This window comes from Spinacia oleracea, chromosome 4 (assembly GCF_020520425.1).
Source record: "Spinacia oleracea cultivar Varoflay chromosome 4, BTI_SOV_V1, whole genome shotgun sequence".
In the NCBI taxonomy this organism is placed as follows: Eukaryota; Viridiplantae; Streptophyta; class Magnoliopsida; order Caryophyllales; family Amaranthaceae; genus Spinacia; species Spinacia oleracea.
Genome location: NC_079490.1, coordinates 103,810,236 through 103,836,088, shown reverse-complemented (window position 1 = coordinate 103,836,088; position 25,853 = coordinate 103,810,236). Strand labels below are relative to the sequence as shown.

Sequence of the window (25,853 nt, the reverse complement as noted above, 5' to 3'; positions counted from 1 at the left end):
CAAAGTGAGAGGGATTGTAGTGAGACTCTTAAGAAGTTTTTGCATATTCAGGAGAGTGCATATAGACAGAAAGCAAGAATTCAGTGGTTGCAAGTAGGAGATTCTAACTCTAAATTCTTTTTCAGTGCAATGAAGGAGAGGATAGCTAGGAATAGCATTGATATTTTGTATGATGATTCTGGGAAGAAGCTTAGCACTACTCAGGAAATTCAGGAAGAAGTTAGCTCTTTCTATAAGAAGTTGATTGGTACTGCAGCTAGCTCATTGATGGGTGTGGATGTTGGAGTGGTTAGGAAAGGGAAGCAGCTATCTGCTGCTGATGCAAAAATGTTGGTGGTTCCTGTTTCAGATGCAGAAATTGATGCAGCTATCAAAGGTATTGATATCAATAAAGCCCCTGGGCTTGATGGTTTCAATAGTTTGTTCTTTCTTAAAGCTTGGGAGATTGTGAAAGCAGATGTTTATGAAGCAGTAAGAGAGTTTTTCAGAACTGGGGTGATGTTAAAGCAAGTGAACAACACTTCAGTTACTTTGGTTCCTAAGATTCAGAATGCCTCTTGTGTGAAGGATTTTAGGCCAATTGCTTGCTGCTCAGTTGTTTACAAAATTATCTCCAAAATTCTTACTGCTAGAATGCAAGATGTTATTGGTACAGTGGTAAATTGTTCTCAATCTGGTTTCATCCCTGGTAGATCCATTTCTGATAATATTTTGCTGGCTTGTGAGTTGGTGAAGTGCTATTCTAGAAAACATGTTTCTCCTAGGTGTATGATCAAGGTGGATCTGAAAAAAGCCTATGATTCTTTAGAGTGGCCTTTCTTGAAAACCATGCTTTCAGAGCTAGGATTCCCTATGAAGTTTGTGAATTGGGTGATGCAGTGCCTCTATTCTGTTTCTTATTCCATTCTGATAAATGGTTGTCCCACTAAACCAATTCCTGCAAAGAAAGGGTTGAGACAAGGTGATCCCATTTCACCTTATTTGTTTGCTTTGGGTATGGAATATCTGTCAAGGTGTCTTGCTGCTCTTGCTGAAGATACTAACTTCTCTTATCATCCTAGATGCAAAAAGTTGGATCTCACCCATATGATGTTTGCTGATGATTTGTTGATGTTCTCCAGAGCTGATGAGGGTGCTGTGAAAGCTCTTTTTGATGCTTTTACCAAGTTTTCTTTGGCTTCTGGTTTGGAAGCTAATTTGCACAAAAGTGAAGTTTATTTGGCAGGTGTTTCTGATCAAGTTGCTTCCAGTATTGTTAGCTCAATTGGGGTTCCTAAGGGTTCTTTCCCTTTCAGATACTTGGGTGTCCCTCTTACAACTAGGAAGCTCTCCTTCACAGACTGCAAGCCTCTCATAGATAGAACTGTTGCTAGAATCAAGAGCTGGACTTCTAAGTTCCTTTCCTATGCAGGTAGGCTGCAACTGGTGAAATCTGTACTTTTTGGTATTCAGCTCTACTGGTGTCAGATTTTTGTTATGCCTAAAAAGGTGATGAAGGAGATTCAGAGAATTTGTAGATGTTTCTTGTGGACTGGTGCTGATGCAGATTCTAGGAAAGCTTCTATCTCTTGGGAGCAATTGTGTTTCCCTAAGAGTTGTGGAGGGTGGAATCTTAAGGATCTAACTGTGTGGAATAAAGCAGCAGTTTTGAAACACTGTTGGGCTTTAGCTTTGAAGCAGGATAGGCTTTGGGTGAGGTGGATTCATGCTTATTACATTCAGCATAGAGACTTCTGGACTATGCCAATTCCTAATGGTTTAACTTGGTCATTAAGGAAAATTTGGCATAATAGAGAAGTATTTCTGCAGGCAAATGGAGTGGATCAGTTTGTGCAAGCTGGTAAATTCAGAATTCAGAAAATGTACAAGTTTCTTCATTCAGTTGGAGCTCAGGTGGGATGGAAGAGATTGATTTGTAATAGCCATGCTAGTCCAAAGAGCACCTTCATTGTGTGGCTAGCAGTGCAGAACAGACTTGCTACAAAAGACAGATTGATAAGATGGCAGCTGAATATTGATGGTATTTGTGGTCTGTGTCAGGTGGAAAATGAAAACTTGGAGCACCTTTTCTTCTCTTGCTCCTATTCTCAGGAGATTTGGAAGCAGGTTCTGCTTTCTTTAGGTGTGAATAGAACTGTGTTGCCTTGGCATGAGGAAGTTCAGATTGCAGTGAAGAAAAGCAGAAGCACACAGAAGCAAGCTTGCAAGTATAGTATAGCTTTCATTGAGTCTGTTTATTGTATTTGGTTGCAAAGAAATGCTAAGGTCTTTAGGGATCATGTTGATCCAGTTAAGACTGTTGTTAGCAACATTATGTTTAATGTTGAGTGTAGATGTCAGTAGTAGCCTCTGTGCTCATTTGCTAGCTTGTGTTGGTTAGCTAGGTGCTTGGTTGTGTCTGTTGGACAGTTGGTGTTTTCAGAGTTTGTTAACACTCTGATTACTTGGTAAATAAAGCTTATTATTATTTGCCAAAAAAAAAAAAAACTATGGCCGAAGTTCTTCTCCAGATTTTCGTATCTTGCCAGCTTTCTATTAGCTATTTAATTTGTGAATAGTATATATAATTTCAGAAATTGGGTTAGTTTAGTGAGTGGGAGATGGTGATAATTTTAGAAATTTGAGAGAGAATGAGTGAAGGAACCATGGAGTTGCGTCATTGTGTGGTGGTAGGTGGAAGAATGTCAAGAGGTTAGTTTTCAAGAAGATGGTAGGTGGAGTACAAGCAGGTGTCTTAAAGTTCTTTACTATACGAATTAAGCAAATTAAGTATTAAAATTGTAATATATGTATTTCGCATTTCGTATTTTGCATAAATATGGTTTTTCGGTAGATTTTAAAGTATTCAGATCAAGTGTTACCGGAATATACTACTTAATAATGAAATTGCACAATTCAGAAAGATATGGGGTTGATTTGCTTTAATTAAAAGTAAAGGAGTTTATTTGCACATAAGACATAAGTCTTGGGGCTTATTTGCCACATTCCCCCATTTCCAAGTTCAATACGTTTTAATTTTTGTTCATTTAGCTCACCGTTTATTCATTTTCAAGTTTTTATTTATTTCCAATATGTGGTAATGACCAATGACGTAGTTGGCTAGATGCAAACTTTATTTTGTGTTCTGGGAATGAACAAAAGGTTATTTGAGAATTACCAACCTTGGGATCTTTTCATTTCTTCCATTTTAATAATCAAATTAAAAAATATAAAGGAGATTTCAAATCATAGAGAGTCATATGTTAGTGTTTAAGTTGTTTTTTATTAAAAAAATAATTTTAAAAGAAATCCCCGTGGTCACACCTATAGGATTCAAATCAAATGCAACGATTAAGAGCCTTTAGTTAAAGATTTAAGTTTCACTTTTATATATATTTAAAACTCACCTTTTATTCAACGAATCTCACCGTTTATTCGTTTTCAAGTTCTATTCGTTTTATTTTTTTATTCATTTTCAAGTTTTTATTCATTTTCAATATGTGATAATGACCAATAACGTAGTAGGTAGATGCAATTTTTTTTTTTGTTCTGGTAATGAACAAAATTTTATTTGGGAATTACCAAAATTTAGATCTTTTTGTTTTCTTCCATTATAATAATCAAATTAAAAAATGTAAAGGAGAATTCAAATCATAGAGAGTTATATGTTAGTGTTTAAGTTATTTTTGATTATTTTTAAAAGAAATACCCATGATCACACCTCTAGAAATCAAATCAAATGCAACTATTAAGAACATATAGTTAAAGATTTAAACTTCACTTTTATATATTTAAAATTCAAATGAACGAAATGATTAAAAGTTAAATTTAAACTTTGAAAATGATTAAAAGTTAAATTTAAAAATGAATATATTGAAAAAAGTGAACGAAATAATTAAAAGTTAAATTAAATTTTTTAAAATAAATAAACGGTGAACTGAAATGAATAAAAGTTGAGTTTTAAATATATAAAAGTAAAACTTAAATGAACAAGCTTTTTTTCCTCATCAATTTAATTACGAAAATACTAACATAATCTTAAATAAATTGAATTTTAAATAAATATTTTTCTCATTTTTTAATCCTTTAATTTTAAAGTCAAATTATGTCCTTATTTAGGCCCAAAAAATAAATCAAATTGAATGAAAAAAAGTCAAAGTGCTAATTCAATATTGCAAACCCATCAAATGTGGGTGATAAACTACACCACTCTATCACTTAAACTACACCACTCTCTCACCATTCTCTTCAAACCTGCACAACTATACCACACTCTACATTTCCTCCACCACCAGCAAGGCAGCAACCTCAGCTCCACCACCATAGTCTTCCACCACCGGAAAACCTTTGCCGTCCTCTCTCCTCTTTCCCCGCAAAACCTTCGTCCTCTCTGCCCTCCTCCCCTCCACGAAACCACCGGCACTGCCCTCCCCCTCCGCCCTCCTCTCTGCCGCCGCGAAACCATCGAAATCACCCCGCATCATTTCAATCCCCCTCGCAGACGGATATTCCAGTCACCTAGCCGCCGCGAAATCTCTGCGCCTCCCTCCCTCTTCGAATCTCCTCCCGTCGCGCTTCTCCCGCCGTCGCCCAGCCTCGATTCTCCCTCCGCCTCTTCGAATCTCCTCCCTTCTCCCACCGTCGCCCAACCTCGATTCTCCCTCCGCCTCCAACCTCCAACCTCTCTCCTCGATTTTCCTCTCCAACCACCGACCTCCGTCATAAACTCACGATGATAATCTAATTTTTCAGATTTAATTTGTTCATATTTTTGACAATTTTTTAGATTTAATTTGATAAAGATGATAAAAAAAAATTCAGAATTTTAATAAAAAATTTTTGGGCAAAAAAATAAAAGAATTAACCATTGAGAAAAAAAAAATCTGATTTTAATTTTTGGTAAAAATGTTTTAAAAATTTTCTGAAGTAATAAAATTATTTTAAGTTAATAAAATTAATGGATAAAGGAAAAGAAAAAGGTATTTAAGATAAAAAGAAAAAAAAAGGAGAAAGAAAATAAAATTCATTTGTTATGGTGACACTTAGACCTGTCAAACGGGTCGGTAGGGTCGGGTTGTAAAAATTTATTTTCGGGTTCGGGTTAGATCGGTCGGTCACTTTTGGGTTCGGGTTTACAAATGCTTGTTTAAGACCCAGAACTTTCGGGTTCGGGTCGACCCAACGGGTTGAGAGATTTCAAAACGCACATTATATTTTCATTAATTTAGGTGATAAATATACAAAATATGGAAACAAATTAATAAATTTTCCTACACAAGTTTATATTTAGTCAAATTCAACCATAAAATGGCGTATAATCCAAATTAAAATCATATTACACATAATAATAGTAAAAACAACGTGTTTATTATACTTAATTTTTTTTTTTTTTTTTTTTTTGACAGGCACTAAAACAATAAACCTAGCTGCTTTGTTGGAGACCACTCACCCTTGCATGGATAGCAAGTTTATGGGCGTCCAACGTAGCTTGTCTACTAGCATAAGAAATTTTACAATAATTAAAAGAGTAACCTAAATTGAGAATATCCTCAATGATGTTCTTAAGGTAGTTAGGAGCTTCTTTGATATTCTTCATGAATCCAATAAGCGACTTGCAGTCTGTGTTGATGTTAATCTCCTTGTAATCCTTATCTTTGAGCCACTTTAGCAGTAGTAGGATGCCTCTAGCTTCTGCGTCTGTCGCTGACGTACATCTTATTGGCATGCTCATTGTATGCAGGGTATCATCTGTGTTTTTGTTGAAAATTCTCCATCCAATTCCTGCCTGACACTTGTTTCTTTTGGTATCAGTCACTTTCCATGCTCCATCTACATTTGCTGTAACCGATGTATTGCTTATATCCCTCATACCAATGGAAATATAAAAGTCATTATCAATCCCAGCTCTCCTTTGTGGTTCCATGTGATGATCCACTCTGTTGTGGGAAGCCATATGTGCATTTTTGGTCCATTGTTGGATTGACTCCATGACAGTGTTTGGATTAGGATCTACCCCTCGAAAGATGACTTCATTCCTGTGCTTCCAAATTGCCCAAAAACCTGCAAAGAAATTGTTCGTAGTATCATAATAAGGTATATCATCTTTGGTTATTTTTGTAATCCACTGCATGGTCCAGTCCTTGATTGATGTTGTATTTCCAGCCCTCGTGTTGATGCCCAACGGGCTAGAAAGCCACATTCTTGTCGCCCATTCGCAATCACGAAATAGGTGAGCTGCATTCTCTTGTTCCTTGTTACAGAACACACAGATGGGATCAACTGGGATCCCTCTTTGATTGATATTTTGTTTTGTTGGTAGTGCGTTGTTGCATAGCCTCCATATGAACACCTTCCACTTGTGGAGTGTATTGATGACCCAAAAATGCTTCCAGATTTTACTGGTGTCTCTATACTTTCCATGCATTTCACACTCATTAATTAGGAAAGCATACCCAGATTTTACAGTGTACCTCCCTGAAGGTGTGAAGGCCCATGATTGTTCATCATTGCTTTGGACTTCCGGTATGTAAGGGTTTAGTATACTTTGAGCATCAGATCTTGGGAAGCTATTCCAAATGACATTCTGTTTCCAAACTCTTCTCTCTGGGTCTATGAGGCTATCTACTGTGGATCTTCTATCTTCAGAGATCTGTGGTTTAAAATTGACATTACACCCTTGAGTCCACCTGTCTTTGATTGTGTTAATGTCCTTTCCAGAACCTAATCTCCATCTCGTTCCTTTATGGAACTCTTTTGCTACTCTACATATACCCTTAAACCCCCAAGACCAGTGGGGTTTAATAATGCCAGTGTTACCAGCATTCAGTGGGAGGCAACCATATTTCCCCTTATAAATTCTTGCAAGAATGCTATCCTTATTCATCTCACACCTCCATGCATATTTGTAGAGAAGAGCTCTATTGAACATAGACACATTTCGAATGCCAAGACCTCCCATCCTTTGGGATTTTCCAGAATCCATTTATTTCGCCAATGCATCCCATTTTCTTTTCCTCGTGCCCTCCAATTTTTTTTTTAATCATAGAATCAAGAGAGTTCGTACTTAAATTTTCTTATAATCTCATTTATTACTATAAATACAACGATTTTCAATCGGTCGGGTCCAAAACGGGTTCGGTCGGATTTTAACCCGTTACTTTTCGGGTTGCTCAGGTTCGAGTAAGATCGAATTACGGGTCACAAAACCTTATTCAGGACCCATTATTTTTGGGTCGAATTCGAATCGGTTTTCAAATCGGGTCGATTTTTGACAGGTGTAGTGACACTCAATAGGAGTATCACCCTAGAGTTTGTCCATTCTTACATGTGTTTGCTATTGCCATTTGTTGTAAATCAGTGCTCTCTCCCTCTGAACACGGAGTACTCCAATTGTATTCGTACGTCAAATTTCTTTTCCACCTCCTTTCTCTCTCCTAAATCACTTTTCTCCGGCTACTGAAGTCCGGCGATTTTCTCTCTTTTCCTAAATCATTTTTTCAATTTTCACCGACTTCCTTCTATTCCCCCCCCTTGCAAATCCCAATTCTCTTTTGTTTTTCCTTCTTCTCTCTCCTAAAATCCTCCATTTGTCTAATTCCCCTTCTCAGACAAACCCTAGATCTGAAGTTGGGGTTCTCTCAATATCTGCATGATTGATGTCTTAATGCCAAATTAAGCTCAAGTTTCGGATCCATTTCACGTTTAAAGTTGGTGGATCTTCAAATGGGGTTTCAAAGTTTGAATCTTTGGTGTTGTTAGTGCTTGTTTTTGTAGTTTCCTTTATTTTTGTTGTAGTCTTGAATAGAGTTGTTGAGGATGGACGGTGTTTCGGGTCCGAGCACGCAATCACAACCTTCATTCGACAAATCAAGGGTTTTAGATGTGAAACCCTTGAGAACTTTGGTACCCATGTTCCCCAATCCACCACAAGCTCCCCCATTTGTGTGTTCGTCGCCATTTGGTCCTTTCCCATCTGGGTTTACCCCCTTTTACCCGTTTAGCATGGGCCCACCTGGTAGCCAAACCGGGGGCGAGGCGAGGCCTCAAGATGGTGGTGGTGCTACTTATGCCACTCCTGCTGCCGCGGTTCCGTTGAGATCTTTTGGGACTCCTCAGATGGGTGCGCATTTCTCGAATGGAGATACAGGGTCTTCCATGGAAGCGTCAAGGGATTTACATTTCGGAGATGGAGGTGCTACTCCGGCGTCAGGAAGCAAGAGACGAGGAGCTAGCAGGGCAGCTCCCAAGGTTCAGTCCGGCGATGCAGCCGCTCAGAGAAAGGCACGCAAGATTGCAAATGCTGCATCTGCTGGCGAAATACGGAAACCTAATTTGACGAATGTAGTGGGTTTGCCTCAAGCGCATAGGGAAGATGGTAATAGGGAAGTGGTTAATTATGTTATTATGAAATTTGATGCTGTCCGGAGGCGTTTAAGCCAGCTTGAGGATTCCAAGGAGGCATCAACTGGGTTGATTAAGCGTGCTGATTTGAAAGCTGGTAACATTTTGATGACAGCTGGGTTTCGGACTAATAGTAGGAAGAGAATTGGTGGAGTTCCTGGGGTTGAGATTGGTGACATTTTCTTTTTTCGTATGGAGATGTGTGTTTTAGGGTTGCATGCTCCTTCCATGGCCGGTATAGATTATATGACTGTTAAGACTGAGGCGGAAGATGAGCCACTTGCTGTAAGTATCGTGTCCTCAGGAGGATACGATGATGATGCTGAAGATCAAGATGTTCTGGTTTACACTGGTCAAGGTGGTGGAAATTACAATAATAGTGGTAAGGCAGCTTCTGATCAGAAGCTAGAAAGGGGAAATCTTGCTTTGGAGAAAAGTTCTCGTCGTGGGAATCAAATTAGGGTAATAAGGGGTATTAGGGATACTTCGAATCCTTCTCTTAAGATTTATGTTTATGATGGGCTTTACACTATTCAGGAGTCCTGGATTGAGAAGGCTAAATCAGGTGCCAATCTTTTCAAGTACAGAATGGTCAGGTTACCTGGGCAATCTCCAGGTTTTGGAATTTGGCAGTCTATTTTGAAATGGAAAGAAAGTGTATCATCGAGGCCAGGATTGATTCTTCCTGACCTAACTTCAGGTGCTGAAAGTCTGCCTGTTTCCCTTGTTAATGATTTTGACAACGAAAAGGGGCCTCCTTACTTCACTTATCTTCGTTCAGTCAAGTATACAAAGTCACTCAACTTGTCTGAGCCTACATATGGTTGTAATTGCCATAGTGCATGTGCTGCTGGTGATCTTAATTGTTCTTGTATTCGCAAGAATGGAGGTGATTTTCCCTATACTTCAAATGGGGTGTTTGTGAGTAGAAAGCCCCTTATATATGAGTGCGGACCCTCATGTCCCTGCTTTCCTAATTGCAAGAATCGTGTGTCACAGAGTGGTCTTAAGGTGAGACTGGAAGTTTTTAAGACTAAGGATAAAGGTTGGGGCTTGCGCTCTTGGGATGCTATACGATCTGGAATTTTCATTTGTGAATATGCTGGTGAAGTTATTGACAAAGCCAAATATGATAGAGATGAAACTAGTGATTATGTTTTTGATACTAGTCGTGATTTTGATAAATCATTTAAGTGGAACTATGATCCTCCATTGGTGGGTGAGGATACAGCTGAATCTACTGAGGATTATGACATCCCTACTCCATTGATCATTAGTGCCAAAGATTCTGGTAATATTGCTCGCTTTATGAACCACAGCTGTTCTCCTACTGTTATCTGGCAGCCTATTGTCTATGAGCAGAATGGTGAATCCCAAATCCATATTGCATTCTATGCCATGCGACACATCCCTCCAATGACCGAACTCACTTTTGATTATGGTATATCCCAGTCCGATACTAGGAGGAAACGCTGCTTATGTGGTTCCCCAAAATGCAAAGGTTATTTCGGTTGACACCTCCGACTGCAGGTATGCATATTGTTTTGCAAATTTCCATAATAGAAACCTATTTGCCTATCAACTTAATTTACTACAGTATTAGTTATTAAAGTCTCTTGTGTTGTTGGACCCATAGGAATCACACCTCTGGAATATACCATCTAGATGATGAGGTTTTAGCCGCTACAAGAGACTACTGTGTTTTTCCCTTACGTCAAAGGACTTACGACTATTATGAGTATTTTGGCCTCCATTGAAGCTGTGCTATCAACTTGGTATTACATGTTTAACTGATTTTAAAACTAAATTCTTCTGAATGGAGACCTAGTTTTTGGTATTTCATTATTTTATTTGGTGTTTTACATGGCAAGAATGAGGATGTGCGAAGAATAGAATATGCGATGCCCTCTTTCAATTATATTTGATGTTGAAGTCGTGTGCTCACCAAATTCTGTTGTAGATAATTTACTCGGAATCAGCTTGATGAACTTAGTTGCTATTATCTAGGTTTTTGCTTGATGCTTTTTGGCATTTGATGTATCAACAACAATAACCCAATAGTTTTGTCTCTGACCACACCTGCTGGTAACTTTAAAATTCCTTCATAAAAAAAGGAAAAGATTGTTATGAGTCTGTGGACATTGGTGTCAGGAAGGAATAACACTAATAACATGCTCCAAAAGCGTAGGCCAAGTTTGGTTATTTCCCTAGATATGTGCTTGCTTTTCCGTGCTAATAGCGAGTCACGTTCACATGTTTTCTTACATAATGAAATGGCAAGTTACTTGTGGAGGAGATTGTTTGCGCTCCATGAGGAGACTTGGGTTTGCCTTTAGAGATATTGGATTGGCTACAAATTAGTTCTAGAAAGTTTGGTAAGGGTAAGGAGAAGAGATTGCTATGGCACAACGCTTTCATGGCAATTATGTGGTGTGTATGGTTGGAGAGAAAGTCGAGGGTCTTTCACAAGTTTCATTACCGAGTGAGTTATTGTGGAACAAAGTCACATTTTTAGCATCTTTACGAGCCAAGGTCAGTGGGGCTTTCAATAGTTACTCTGTCGGGGAGGTCCAAAGAAAGTGGGGTAATCTGTAATTTTGCTTTTTAAAACAGAGCACATCTTGTTCTCAATGTTTGCTCTCCTTTTTTCCTATTATTAATATAATACTTCGTGTAATCTTTTTCTTATCAAAAAAAGAAAAAAGGAAAATACCCTTAGTAAAAGAGTGGGGATTCTTTATATTTTATTTAGAGAAACGAGGGCGGGTAAAGGGGCATACAAAGTAATAGTAAAAATGGATAGTGGGAAAAATCTGACAAGTAACTTAGTGCGAATGCCAGATTGACTTTTTGAGATGTCTGGAGCATGAAAACCTCAGGGAAAGATTGGGGTTAGACAAAAGGTTGGGTGGTGTGTGAAGAAATATAACTACCTGTATTAGTAGTCACAGAAGCAAGTAGTCAGAAAAATATAATTAGAAACTTAGAATGGACTTTGACTTGTGGTTATTAGTCTATGAGTATTAAGACACGGGGAGGGACTTAGGGTGGGTAGAAGTTTGATTTTGCATGGAGAAAGTTGTGGCTGCTGTGCGCTCAGTATAAAATTGGCCTTTGTTCTTGAAACGATTAATATTTCGCCATGGTTTTTGAAGTTTTTTACTGTTGAGCCCTTTTGATTAAAGTGACATTTCATGACTTTATGAGTAAAGATATAGGGAGGAACGGGGTGCGCAATTTAGGTTTGATTTACACGGAGAATATTGTGGCTGCAGTGTGCTTAGTATAAAAGTGGCCCCTTTATTGATACAATATATTTCTCGCCGTGGCCTCTTATTTTGTTAATTTTGAGCTCTTTATATCCATATTACCTTTTATAGCTTTGTGAGTACGAATACTCGTGTGAGGGACTTAGGGTGGGTAAAGGTTTGATCTTGCATGGAGAAAATTGTGGCTGCAATTTGCTCAGTATAAACTTGGCCCCCCTATTTTTAAAAAATGTATTTCCTCCGTTATTTTCTAGTTGCACCATTTGCGGTTTCATGCTTGCCAGTGGACAAATTTAATCACTAATATATCTCCTTAAACATTAGTATAAATTATAAAAAAATGATATTTTGAAAATATATTTTGAGACGGATCCAACAAGATTGCACATTAATATATTTGCCTTTACATATAAATCACAAAAGATGCTCATATAAGAGTATGTGAATAGTGCTAAAATCCAAATGGTGCAATTATTAAAAGACGGAGGAAATGTATACTTTTCCGTGGCTCATGAAAGTTTGTTGATGTTGGGGTATTTTTATCCAAATGACCTTTTTCTTCCAAATTTAATACTGCCTGACTAACTTTTTCTGCCCTAGAGTAACGTTGAGGTTATCTTCTTTTCGGAAAGATTTAGTTTCAATCAAGATGCAAAAACATTGGGCTTTTCTCTTCAAGTTTGTGAGCAACAAGGGTAGTCAAAGTCTCAAAGAACAAGAAAATCATTGGTAATTTTTGTTGAGAAGGTGATGAGATTAATTTGTGGTTGAGTGATGATCAAGTCGAGTTATTCGGTGAAGTCATTTAATGGAGCTAAAATGTGGTTGGTTGCAGTTTACTTTGCATGAATTGGGCCCTACTTTTTCATACTTGTTAATATTGAGCTGATTTACTCGGACGACCTTCTTCCTTCCTCTTTGCTTCTGCTTTATACTCTCTTCTGTCCTGGAGTGACTTTTGGGATTTTGTTTTCTTAGTATTACTTTTATCACTATGAACTTGCTAATTACTGGGTCTTTTTGGTTAAGTTTATGAGTTACATAGACTTAGTTGACCCATGTGAGTATGTGACAGTTCTTTCCACATTGCTAATGCTCAACTTTCTTTTCCCCAATAACATTGCAGTTTGACTTGGAGCAATATCTATAGAATGAATCCCAGTTTAGATTTGAAACAATGAGGTTATTTTAGTTCGTACTCCGTATACTAGAAAATGAAAGCAACATAGTAGGAACTGAATTGGGGGGGGGGGGGGGGTTGATAAAAAAATGCAAAACCCCTTATCCTGATATCCTCCTCCTAAGAATTTTCAGTTCCCGCAAAATCCTCTACAATTTTGATTATCCTATAACCATCCTGGGTTCCTCTTAACTCCCCTGCGATTCGCTTTTCAAAAAAGAAAAAAGCTCACCAAGTACCACATCCCCAACTTTGCGACCACACCGATGCCTCAAACCCAAGAATATTTAGTTCCCCCAAACAGCCCCTTATTCAGAATACAAAAGTATTGTGAAATATCCATCTTAAATTGAAAATTTGGTGAGCTTACGTGGGAGATGTGTTGCTGAATTTTAAGTGGTCGTTTGCTGAATTTGGTTTATCAAAGGTAAGCAACTTCCTCCGCTTCGTGGGAAGTAAAACTTCCTAGGAACTCCTGCTTCCCATATGTGATGGTCGTGCTTTGCTCCCGTACTATGTGAACACCAACCAATTAAGTTGACACCAAGTTAGTTTTGGGTTTGGTGAGCTTTCAGAATAGCAATCCTCTTAATAGTTATGTTTATACTTGTGTTGTACAGTGTATAGTGCTTGATACTCCGTAGTGCATAGGTATTTGTTGTGTTCTAAATTAAAGTATTTTGAGATTAGCTTAGTGTTTGTCCCATACTTGTTAGAAAAGCTTGGGCAAATTTGATCACTTGTGTGAGGTATATGCTTGTCTTTGATGTTAATCTCCTATTGATCACTAGATTGGAATATCTTTTATGTTAATCTTCTGGTGATTAGAGATATATGACACATATATAATAATATAACTCTGCAACTACTTGGTGTCAGGTTATCTATCTTTGGAAGCAGCTGCGCTGATTGGGATTAAATCATCTGCGTTGACAGAGATTGAGTGTGTGGGTACATGGAAGTAATTCCGTCTTTATTTTTGTCATCATCATGCGTTGTTCATTGTGCGGCAGATGTTCCCAATGTGCTTCCTGACTTGTAACTTCCTTTCCAGCGGAATGTAGTGTAGTCTGTAGCTTTTGAAGCTCAATGTTAAATGTTAAATGTTAAATGTTAAATGTTAAATGCTAAATGTTAAATGTTAAATGTTAAAGATATGTATATCATTATGTTAGTTTTCGGTGTAATTTAGCTGTAGCTGTTGGTTTGTTGTTGCCGATACCCCATATTCTGGCAACAAGTAGCTTTTGGATTTAGCCCATATTTGGCCATGTAAGTCATCTTAGATCAACTTTTTTCCTGTATTGTAAATGTGACCTAGACAGATGGGCTTCTCAGTTCTCATATATTCTCATATATCTAGTGTTTTCACTCTTTATTTTCAATTATTTGTCCTTTGTTTGTGTATTGCCTGTTTGATTTTGGTAGTAGAAAACTTAGCCCCCATAAACAACTTAATTGACCTTATTTTCCAAAAAATAAATAAATGACGAAACCATTCTAACACATAAGTAATTAAAAGAAGCCTAAGACATTTTAAAAAACATTAACCCAACTACCAGATCACTCCTGCCCCACTTTTGCCCAACCATGGAGCCTTGCGAAGCATCAATTTATAACTTTACTAACCCAACTCGAATCTCATCAAAATTCCAAATTCCGTCACAATTAAGTGACTCACGTCAAAACGGCCAGTTTACCATCTCTAAATAAACAGAATATGAATTGATGACTCATCCGCAACTAGAAAATAATCACCTGAAAAAATAACATGACTATCAGACTATCATTTCGTATCAATGATTCATAGCCGTAAAATAATTAACTGTAGTCCTAAAATTAACCCGATACAAAACGAATATAAATCGAGTAATTCCGAGTTAATCTCAGAATTTCCAATCAAATGGCATTTTCGTAAATATTTTGCTTGAAAACATTAGGTGGTATAATGTTAGGTGTTGACTGTATACTTGTAGTTATTGATTGCATATTATTCAGTGTTGATTGTATACTACTTATCGTTGACTGTATATTTTATGATTTGTTGATGAATTACTAAATGCAATATTGTTTATTGGTAAGTGGTTCACTGTATATTTATAGTTGTAGATTGATTATTAGTAGAAGTTTATTGTATATTGCGAGCTGTTGACTGTATATTATATAGTTGTTGATGTATTATGAAAATACAATTATGACCGTACATGTGACCCATATTTGATGACATGTCACCTACATTTAATGGCATTTTCATAATAAAATCATCAATTATTTATAAAAATGCCATTTAATTGGAAAATTTTCACAATCTGAGATTAACTCGGAAGGGCTCCTCACTCATTGCCTTAATTAACTCCCATAATCAAATGACTACGAACACAAGCCTACAAACAACTCTACAACAAAAGAGAAAAGAGAAAAGAGAAAAGAAAAGGTGGTTCTGGAACATTCAAGAATTCTCTCCATGTTTTCGAGAACAAACCCTTCTCAATTCTCATAATTAACCCCCCTCCCATTCACATTCTCATTTCAGTGTCATCTTCCTCTTATTTCTCCGGCGTTTCTTCAGATACTGTTGTTCGTTCTTTCACATTCTCTGTTTCTGCAAAAAATGAGGTAAAACATACAATCTCTCTGTTTTATTACCATCAATGCATGGATTTGTTTTTCAGATTTACTCTTTGTTGAATAATATTACTGGGTCTATTAAACTTTCTGATGAAATTGTAACTTGCTGGCTTGCTGCATGCTTTTTCTTTCAATTTTCAATTTTTGATGAAATTTCATTGATTTTGATGCTTCAATTTGCTAGATTAACTTTCGTGTTCAAGTATAATACAGTTAAATACTTGGTATACAAATTTATCTTCTGATTTGGGGAATTTTAATTTATTCTTCTGCCAACATTAACTATCCTGCACATGGGTGTTGGGTCTACTTAAGAGTAAGTTTAATGAAAACACTATCCGTACAATTATGAATTTATGATGGGGTTTTCTGTAAGATCATTTCAGCTCTATAAGTAGGAGAGGCATCAGTGTGGTTTGGTAGTACGGGAAGGTGGTAATGAAGTGGTATATCCGAAAGAACTGTTGATATCGAAAGAGGCATTGGTAATTTTGTAGTATTAGACTTGGTATGATTATCTGTTGGAAGAACGATTAGTTATCGAGAGAGGCATTGATAATGCTTGGTAGTATAACTAGTATCAGACTTAATACATTGGAAATAGTCGGTCCATACCAAGTTATGATTAGTGGGAATACTGACTAATCATTTTGGTCAATTTTCAAAAGCATTGCCAACAGGGCATTCTATCAAGTATTGAACTATTGATATAATTGAGCATGGTTAATAGATATAGAAATCATCAGTGAAGATTATAATAAAAAATAGGATAAGATATGAAGTTACTTCGTGTCGGAAGTGTTGTATTGTTTATAAAGTATTCAGTACTTGAATGTTATAATTTAGCCTGTTTTCAATTGAGACACCTAGCCTAGGTAATGAAAGGCCTTCCATAGGCATGGTGTTGACAGTGGATATGGACATGTGACCGTGGCTTTTTCTTTGTTAATACACTAGTATGCTCTTTGTTTTTCTAATTCGCAGTTCTATAAAATCTAGATGTAAGTATGATACAGTTCTGCTATGTGCCAAGTGCTGAAAACTTGATAATTTTATGTCACCTTTTTTTTCTTTGTTGATTGTTCATGCTTGGGGCTTATATACTTGATTATACTCATAAAGTCATAATAATCACCAAACTTGAAGGCATGGATTGATGTACAATTAAATATTCACATAACTTACAATTGTTTACAAGGAACGCTGGTACTCGGAGTAATTCTTATTTCGAATAGTTAGCCCCTAGGAAGCTTGTTCAGTAACAAAAAAGGGTATCTGCACGTACACGATATGATAACAAAACTTCTGTACTTGAATGAGGTCTATGACTAATCGTGCACAGAAACTAGTGCATTCTGTACTTACAATTAGAACAGTGCACAGAAACTAGTGATCTTAGGTATACCACTCTCTCCTGTATCATACAATGATGCAAGAAGTAGCATGAACCCTAATCTCTGATTTTGCTCTTACTGCTGATCCAAAGATTCAGAGATGGGACTGTGTATGTATAAATCCAACAGGAAACTTGAGGATGTTTGATTAAGGGGATCAAAGCTCAATTGGTAATCCATGTTAGGTTGCACCTCATAGTAGCCGATCTATGGTATTACATTGTGGTAGGCCTGGTAGCCGATTGAATTTTCTTAGTGGTTTTCTGTACTCATTAAGCTGCTATTAGGCAGCTTTCCAATTCTGAAAGGAATACTTTTGGGGTGAATGATATAGTTTTGTGGAGAAAATCATCATTTTGACAGGGTAAAATCGTGGTAGTTTGAATGAGATTTTATGTAGCTATGCATTCGTTTATTATCGACACAAATAATATTTAACCTTGATATTCAAATCCTTCTTAATGTTTGTAGTCGACATCCATCTGTCAAGTGGGCTCAAACATCTGACAAGATCTATTTAACCATTGAGTTGCCTGATGCCAAGGACGTGAAGATGAAACTTGAACCTGAAGGAAAATTCCTTTTTTCAGCTGTGAAAGATGGCAACCGTTACGAGGTTGACATTGAGTTGTTGGATATGATCAATGTAAAGGTATGCATGTTATCTGGTGTAGTTAGCTTGCAACTGCATTGTATTACTTAGTAGAACAGTGAAGTGGTTGACTCAGACTTGTTTCGGTTTCAGGAGAGCAAGTATAACATTGGGGTGAGGCACATAGTGTATGTTATTCAAAAAGCAGAAAAAAAATGGTGGAGCAGGCTGATAAAACAGCAAGGGAAGCCTCCGGTTTTCCTCAAGGTTGACTGGGATAAATGGGTGGATGAAGACGAGGAGGATGGTAAGCATGTGATTTTAGTTTAGAGTAAAGATATTACTACTTGCGTAACTTTTCTTATTTTCTTCTACTCATGAATACTTTGCATAATTTTGAACAGAGAAGAGTTTTGACTACGGTGACATGGACTTGTCGGTAAGTTTAATTTTCAATGTCTATCAGTTTCTGTAATTTATACTTGAAGTCGTAACGCGGATATTATTGTAATGTTATCTATTTTTTCAATTATTGGTGTTATAATTCTAGATTGGTAAATCTGATTAAAATCAAGAGGATCCTGCATTATGGAAATTAAGTGCTTCTTTCTGGTGAAACTTCATAGTGGAAGTTCTGACTTGTATACTAGGGCAGTCGGTCTTACACTCTTAACTTTTATGCCTTTCAAAAATCTGATGTTTCTATTGTGTTGGTTAACATGTGTGTTTAGCTATTAAGATTTGAATTTTATCCCTTGTATCGTTCATGCATTGTTTTAGAACCTCGAGGGTTGTTTTTTTTGGTATATTTCAGATTCTTAGTTTACACTCTGAGGTATCAGCTTTATATAAACTACAAGATGATCTCTTTTTCACTACTTAGGGGGAAGTCCTTATATTATATAGGCAACAACGCTGCCGTAAGCATTTTCCTGATGTAGGACCTATTTTTGTGGGTTTCTCACTGGAACATGCACTTTGTGATCTTTCCTGTCATTAGAAGTTTGTATCTAGCAGATTTCAATTTGTAGTTTTGCCTCACAATTTACCTGCATTGGTGCTTAGTTATGTACTTGCGTTTGTCTCTCATCGAATCATGCATATGTCTGTTTATTCATTTTGTCATATGGTGTAACCTATGTTACTCGGACTTGGATACTAGTGTCCGACTCGGATAAATTCTGATTTCCATGACTTCAGACCAAAATAAAGTTTTGGAGTGTCTATAACCATGTATGAGTGTTGAGGATCGACACGGGTACTTGAGGTAAAATGAAAAGTCAGAGTAACATAGGGTGTAATTCTGGAAAATGGAAATAGGCTTTTCTTTTGAGAATCAGGCACTTGTTCGTAAGGTTTGGTTATTAATTATATGCAGGCTTTGCTTACTTCGTTTTTCTCTATAGCATTTTGCTTACATGTTTAAATTAATCTGCAGCTTGTGTATTTGTTTTTTTTCTGAGTGAATTATCTAAGCATTTCAAATAATTATTCTACATTGAACTCGCTCGTTACTTTATAATTGCTCGGTCAATACCATTTACATTTTGCTATGATTTACATATATTGAACTCTAATTTGAGTTTACTAGTGAAGCAGTTATTTGCTCGAACAGTTTATTAATGTCAGTCCTTATAAGTTCTTCCAAACGCGGATTATGAATATATATGTTGCTTCTTGTCAGTTTGTTAGTGCTAATAGAAATTGATATCCTGCAGAAATTAGGCATGGGTGGGGATGATGATTTTGATATGGATGATTCAATGGACGAAGAAGGTTAGCATTTTCATATGACTTTATCATTTTCTCATTCTTCTTATTGACTCCATTTATCGTTCCTATTAATTACCTCATTCTCACTTAGCTCCACAGATTGTAAATTTTGTGGATTTCATGCATTCTGTTTGTATAAGATGTTTGCACTGTTTGTATGGAGTTCAATGTGCTGTCTTATTTTATTTGCGAGTTATTATTGTTGATAATACTTTTGAATAACACGTAGAAGAAAACAAAGAAGCGAGGAAAGAGGAATCCGTTGAAGCAGTGGTTGAAAAGGACACACCCATTCAACCAGTGGCTAAAGAGGCTAAGGCTTGACTGCATTAGAAAACAGTAGGGATGATATTTGCAGCTGCATCACGTTATTGACTTCAATGGGGGAATACCAGCACCTTTGAGTTGTCCGTGTATGTTTCTTAACGTTGTATAAGAATTCTGGCATAGACGAGATTGCTATCACTTGTTTTTAGTTTAATTTTTGAGTGTAAAACATATCTTAGGACTTAGGGTAATATTGATGTCTTCTGCTTTTGCTGAAAAACAAGCGTGTTCTCTCAAGTGTTTTTACTTGTGTTTGCATAGATGTTGGTTAGGACATAAATAAACCTTAGGTCTGTTAAATTCTGGATTTCGCTCAATTACCTTAACTCCTAGAATTTGGCCTAATCTTAGTCATTAAGTAAATTAGTTATAAGCCCATGCGATGTATGCGGTGCTCTATTATTTAGTAGTTTGAACAACCACCATCATACTCTCAATCGAGTATCATTTAATGAATGTGACAAAATGTGTCACTAAAAACAGCAATAATCTACGAATAAAAAGAATAAGTGAGAAGAAAATTTGAAAAAGTAATCTTAATAAAGAGAAGTGTTTGTATTTTTTTTAAAAAATTTTATTGAATTATAATTTGCAGTAGAAGTCTGGTAGTATTTAGGGGTGTATAAAAATATCCGATCCGTTTGATCCGATCCGAAAATTCGATCGATGATCCGAAATTTCGTATATTCGATCCGGTTTAAGATTTCGGATATTTTGGATCGGATATCCGAAAAAATCGGATTTCGAATTAGATTAAAATCAATATTTTTTTCATTTCAGATTTCCGAAATATCCGAAACATTTCAAAATTAAAAAAAACAATAGAAAAATCCGATAATCCGATACAAATTTTTGTATGTCCGATTCGATTTTATGGTTTCTGATATTCGGATCAGACGTCTGAAAAAATTTAGTTTATAACTTGATGTTTTTTTATTTTTTAAAATTCGGATAGTTTTCGGATTTTCAATCACGATCAGAAAAATCCGGATATCCTAAACTTTCGGATCGGATTCAGATCACATTTTCCCGATCCGAAAATTAAGGATATTTGAAATTTCGGATTGGATCTGATATCCGAAATTGAACACCCCTTGTATCTAATAGTTACATAAAAGCTAATTTCATTAAGGCAAATTTGCCAAAAATAACTTTTTATAACCAATTTTTTTGCAAAAACAGACCTAAAAGTAAAAATAATTTGCAAAAGACAGCCTTTACCCATTTTCAGGCGTTGACTCTCAATTCTCCGGTTTGACTTGGCATGCGATGGTCACGTGAGGCCGATTTTTCTTATTTCCACCCTTTTTCCTCCATTTTTCCTCCCATATAAAACCCATTCCATTAAAACCTTAAAAAAAAGACTTCTGGAAAGACAAAAGGAAGGTGAAGGAACGCCATTAATGAAGCTCTGCAAACAAAGAACCTCCATTGAATGCTGTAAGTCATTTAATTTCAAATGTCACTTTCTTCAACTACTTAAAATGTGTTTAATTTTTATTTTTTGGTAAAAATTCTGAACTTTTTGCACTCATTTTATTCCGTTTTTGGCTCTGAATTTTCTTGATTTGTTGTACTTCAATGGCACCCAGAAAAGGAAAGAGGAAGGCATCAACATGGTCCTGCAATTCCTTCAACAAAACAGAATCAATTTACAAAATTGGGGAAAAAAACCCTAAGTTTCCTACATAAAAATTAGGCAAAATTAATGAACAAAACTTACCAAAAATTAGTGGTTGAGTGTCGAAAATCACTTAGTATAGCAGCATGAAGAACGAGGATGAAGCAAGTGTTAGGTTATGATACATATGACAATTCATAAATCATGCGGAAAAACCATTTAGCCAGGAATACATATTATTTACACATAATCATATAGCATAGTTTAGATGCATACTCTTTGTTGCGTGCCTTCCCTAGCTGCGCCCGAACCGAACAAGAACAAGTCTTTAGGACTCCAAGTGTCGTCCCTCCGTGGATAGTCCACAGCACGTCCGGATCCGCCTTAAGATTGACCAACTAGAATCGCCCTTAAGGTACTAAAGATTTTCGGCACTTTTAGTCAAGGAATGTGTCTGAATTTTCTCTCAAAAACTCACTTTAAATACTTGAATAATCTCAGAAAATATGTGACCCTAGGCACCTATTTATAGAGTTATGGAAAGGGTTTTGGAATCCTATTAGGATACTAATTTATTTAATTATAACCCTACTAGGACTCTAATTAAATAATCATTATCTAATAGTTTTAGGATTTAATCACACTTCGAATCCCGATTGCTTCAGGATTCCCGCACAAGCATTGCACGAGCACCGTACACCCGCGCAAGCCTTGCGGCCCACGCTAGGCGCACAACGCTCGGCCCACTGCTGCGCTCTCGCGCGCGCGCCCAAGGCCTTGGCTGGGCCTGGCCTTGCGCTGGGCCTGGTCGAGGTTTGGCGTGCGATGGTGCGCGTTGGCTCGTTGGGCGATGGCCCGGCTTCGTGCTGGGCCTTCGTCTGGCAGGCCTCGTCCGATGCTAATTCGTACGATACGCTTCCGATTAAATTCCCGGTTCCGGAATTCATTTCCGATGCGAACAATATTTAATATTTCCGATTCCGGAATTAATTTCCGTTTCTAACAAATATTTAATATTTCCGTTTTCGGAATTATTTTCCGATTCCGATAATATTTCCGATTCTGACAATATTTCCGTTTCCGGCAATATTTCCGATTCTGGCAATATTTCCATTTCCGATAATATTTTCCGATACGTACCATGTTTCCGTTTCCGGCAACATATACGACTTGGATAATATTTATATTTCCGATACGATCCATATTTCCGTTTCCGGCAATATCATCGTTTCCGGAGTATTCATTTCTTGCCTGTGACGATCTCAGCTCCCACTGAAACCAAGATCCGTCGATTCCGAATATCCATAGATGGAGTATTTAATGCCATTAAATACTTGATCCGTTTACGTACTATTTGTGTGACCCTACGGGTTCAGTCAAGAGTAAGCTGTGGATGAATATCATTAATTCCACTTGAACTGAAGCGGCCTCTAGCTAGGCATTCAGCTCACTTGATCTCACTGAATTATTAACTTGTTAATTAATACTGAACCGCATTTATTAGACTTAACATTGAATGCATACTTGGACCAAGGGCATTATTTCCTTCAGTCTCCCACTTGTCCTTAGGGACAAGTGTGCATTTCCTAATTCCTTTGTCGCTCGATGCTTGCTCTTGAACATAAGGTAAGAGTTGTCATCCTTATTATGTCCAGAGGTGTTTCTCGGTTTCAGAGTTCAACTGATCAAATAAACAGATAATCATAGCCTATGATTCATCCGAGCACGGCCATGCATTTCACAGTTTCTAGCTCTCCGAGTGGCCTTGTACAACTTTTAAGCATCTCATCCCGATTTATGGGAGGACAATCCCAATCTTGCGATCTTGAGATTAGACTTCGTTTGATAGGTGATTACCTGAGCGTTGCCTTTATAGCCTCCTTTTACGGTGCGACGGTTGGTCAACGTCAAAGTAACCAGTTCTCAAACAAGTAATCTCAAATCACTCAGGTATTGAGGATTTAGTGTCTAATACTTTTAATGAAATTTACTTATGACAGATTTTCATCTCTTACAGTAAAGTTTCATAGGTCTTGTCCGATACTAGTCTTCCCAAAGTAAGTATCTATGTAAATGATTATGACATTGCCATGTCCACATAGTTCAAGAAACAGAACTACTAGTCATCTTGCATTCTAGTCGTCTAACGTTTTCTATGCGTCCAATTTTATAGAAAACTCCGACTAGGGACCTTTTTCAACCTTTGACATTCAAGTTCACTTGATAGACATTTCTTAGTCACAGGACTGGTCCTGACAGTCTATCTTGAATATATTGTCAAATTGAAGGGACTCATCATTTAATACTAAACCAAGATTAAATGGAATATGAATAATACATTTCATATATGATAAATGTTCAACCCCAACGTTTTACAACCATGGGCCTCTAACCCATCTTTAAAACATTTCATGGAATTCAAAGCTATGCTTGATTTCCAGTGCTACAATGTGAGTGTTGCTTCTCACTTGTTGCATAGGTTTAGTTATCACGCTTTGCCAATCTTAATATCCTTTTCATCGAATGTTCTTCGAGATATGATGATAAGATCTTTTGAGTATGTTTATTTTGTGATCTAGTCTTTCTTACTTAAATAGTGGTTCTACGCATTTTGCAATGAAGAACCATCAAGTCAGCAGACATGTGATCCATCCAAGTTCAATGAAGAACTCATTAATATAAACAACTCTGTTTTATTGCTTCTTAGGCAATAAGTACTTTTACTTCAACTGTTTAAGTTGCTAGTGATGCTTTGTTTGGATTTACTTATCCAAGCAGTTCACAGACATGTGGAAGACTTTCCAGCTGTATCTTAGAACATAGAAATTAATATTTTAATTTCCCACGCAACAACTCATGGTCTCCAATCCATGTTGCCATTTCGAAACACGATGCTCTTTAGCTCGTCCTTGTCAATGGATAACTCCAAGGGGATCTTGCTTGATCCTTTGCCAGTGTTTTATGCGTGTAGCATCAATATTTAGCATATCTTTATTTCCTTGAATCAAGAACTATTCCTATGTACCTTTTTAAGTACCATAAGTTTTTCTTGATCTCAATCTAGTTGATCTTTACTTAGATCAATAGAGACTGGTATATTTTCGTCATGCCTAAAGCCATACGATACGTTTTTGGCGATCCTCATATTATATCATACATGATAAATTCTTTTGCAGAATAATTCCAAATTGAATTCTATTCATGTAACTTTAGCTCATTCAATTTCAGTAGATACTGAATCCAGCTAAATTCTTTGACATATAATATAGGTTAAGAATCTCACTTAGATCCTTTGATGTTTTAACTTAGTAAATGCTTATACATAGTTCAAACATTCTTTACTTAGATTTATTCATATGGGTCGAATGTCTCCAATGGAGTATTTCGTGTTTGATTTAGTAAATGCCATTACTTAATCCAAAACAATATCATAAGATCTTTGTAAATAGATCTTAATACCCAGTATGTACTAAGTTTCGCCATGGTCCATCATTGATGAATAATCTCAAATCTAAGTCATTAGCATTTGAATGTTATTTTACAATAGAGAGATATGTGTGTGATACACATAGGACCAATTAAGTTTTTATGTACTCCCACTAAACTTCTTATATATCTATAAGAATCATGTATATTTTATGAAACTATAATACTTAATAGCTTCACTAAAATACATTTCTAATTCCCAATTGCTTGCTTAAATATGTACTTAGATTTCATAAGCTAGCTTTCCTTTTCAAGCATTATTTGGATCCACAAATCCTATGACATGCCATGTACATAGTTTATTCCAACATTTGATTGAGGAATACGTTTTGTCATCCAATTGCCATATGTACCAATATGCAATCATTGCTTGAATTATAGACTTGAGCATTACGATTATGCATGAGGTTTTAACACAATCCACGTCGTGAATTTGCTTGTAACCTTTAGCAACTAATCTAGCTTTGTATAGCTTTGTGTGTGAACACAATTCCATGTTTGACGGTTTTTATCCTTAAAACAAACTTGCAACCAATAGGTGTGAAACTATTCTTGCAAATCAACAAAATTTCAATTTTGTCATCAAAACATTGGTTATGTTTTATGGCCTTTAACCATCTAAAACATTTGAGTCTATATATGGCCTCTAACCATTTTAGGGAATCTGGGTTTCGTCATAGCTTTCTTACAGGTCACAAACTCATTAATCTACATGATAATAGTTTGACTGCAAGTTGTAGGTATCTTCACTATCTAATGGAAGAATCGCATAGCTTCAATGACCTGAACTCCATGTTTCTTCACTATCTAATAGAAGAATCTCATAGTTCCAGTGACTTGAACTCTATGCCTACTAGGGTATAGAACATCAAACAATAGAATATCAATAGCCACTTGAAAGTCCTTTGAATATTCTGTTCTCCTTGAAGCACTTGTAAAGTCTTCTAAGAGATGTCTATTCTTTAAAGCCACTTCTAAAGTCCTTAAAGAATAAGTTCGGATTTTCTGAAGCACTTCGAAAAGCCTCCGGAATGTCCATTTATGTTTGTTGTTCGCCTCGAAGACTTTCGAGGTATATTTTCTCCCACTTGTCATTTTGGAAACGAATCTCCAAAAGGACATTATTTCGAGCAAACAAACATTATGTTCTCAAAAATTCGTGGTAGAAACAATACCCTTGTGTCTCATTTGAATAAATCACAAT

General features: G+C 36.6%; 2 protein-coding genes across 3 annotated transcripts; both read left to right on the top strand.

The window, feature by feature from the left end:
• Window positions 1–7,306: 7,306 nt before the first annotated feature.
• On the top strand, window positions 7,307–14,213 carry LOC110778852 (histone-lysine N-methyltransferase, H3 lysine-9 specific SUVH1). The gene is made up of 2 exons (XM_021983395.2): window positions 7,307–9,909; window positions 13,708–14,213. Exon 1 carries the CDS (start codon window positions 7,795–7,797, stop codon window positions 9,892–9,894), a length of 2,100 nt encoding a protein of 699 aa, XP_021839087.1. The 5' UTR covers window positions 7,307–7,794; the 3' UTR covers window positions 9,895–9,909; window positions 13,708–14,213.
• Window positions 14,214–15,213: 1,000 nt separating this feature from the next.
• LOC110778854 (co-chaperone protein p23-1) lies at window positions 15,214–19,779 on the top strand. Of its 2 annotated transcripts, none has more exons than XM_021983397.2 (6): window positions 15,214–15,444; window positions 17,322–17,502; window positions 17,596–17,749; window positions 17,847–17,881; window positions 19,161–19,218; window positions 19,445–19,779. In XM_021983397.2, exons 1-6 carry the CDS (start codon window positions 15,440–15,442, stop codon window positions 19,537–19,539), a joined length of 528 nt encoding a protein of 175 aa, XP_021839089.1. In that variant the 5' UTR covers window positions 15,214–15,439; the 3' UTR covers window positions 19,540–19,779. The 2 variants fall into 2 exon arrangements, with proteins under 2 accessions (XP_021839089.1, XP_021839090.1); XM_021983398.2 differs by having other exon boundaries at window positions 15,218–15,444; window positions 19,448–19,779.
• Window positions 19,780–25,853: the final 6,074 nt, after the last annotated feature.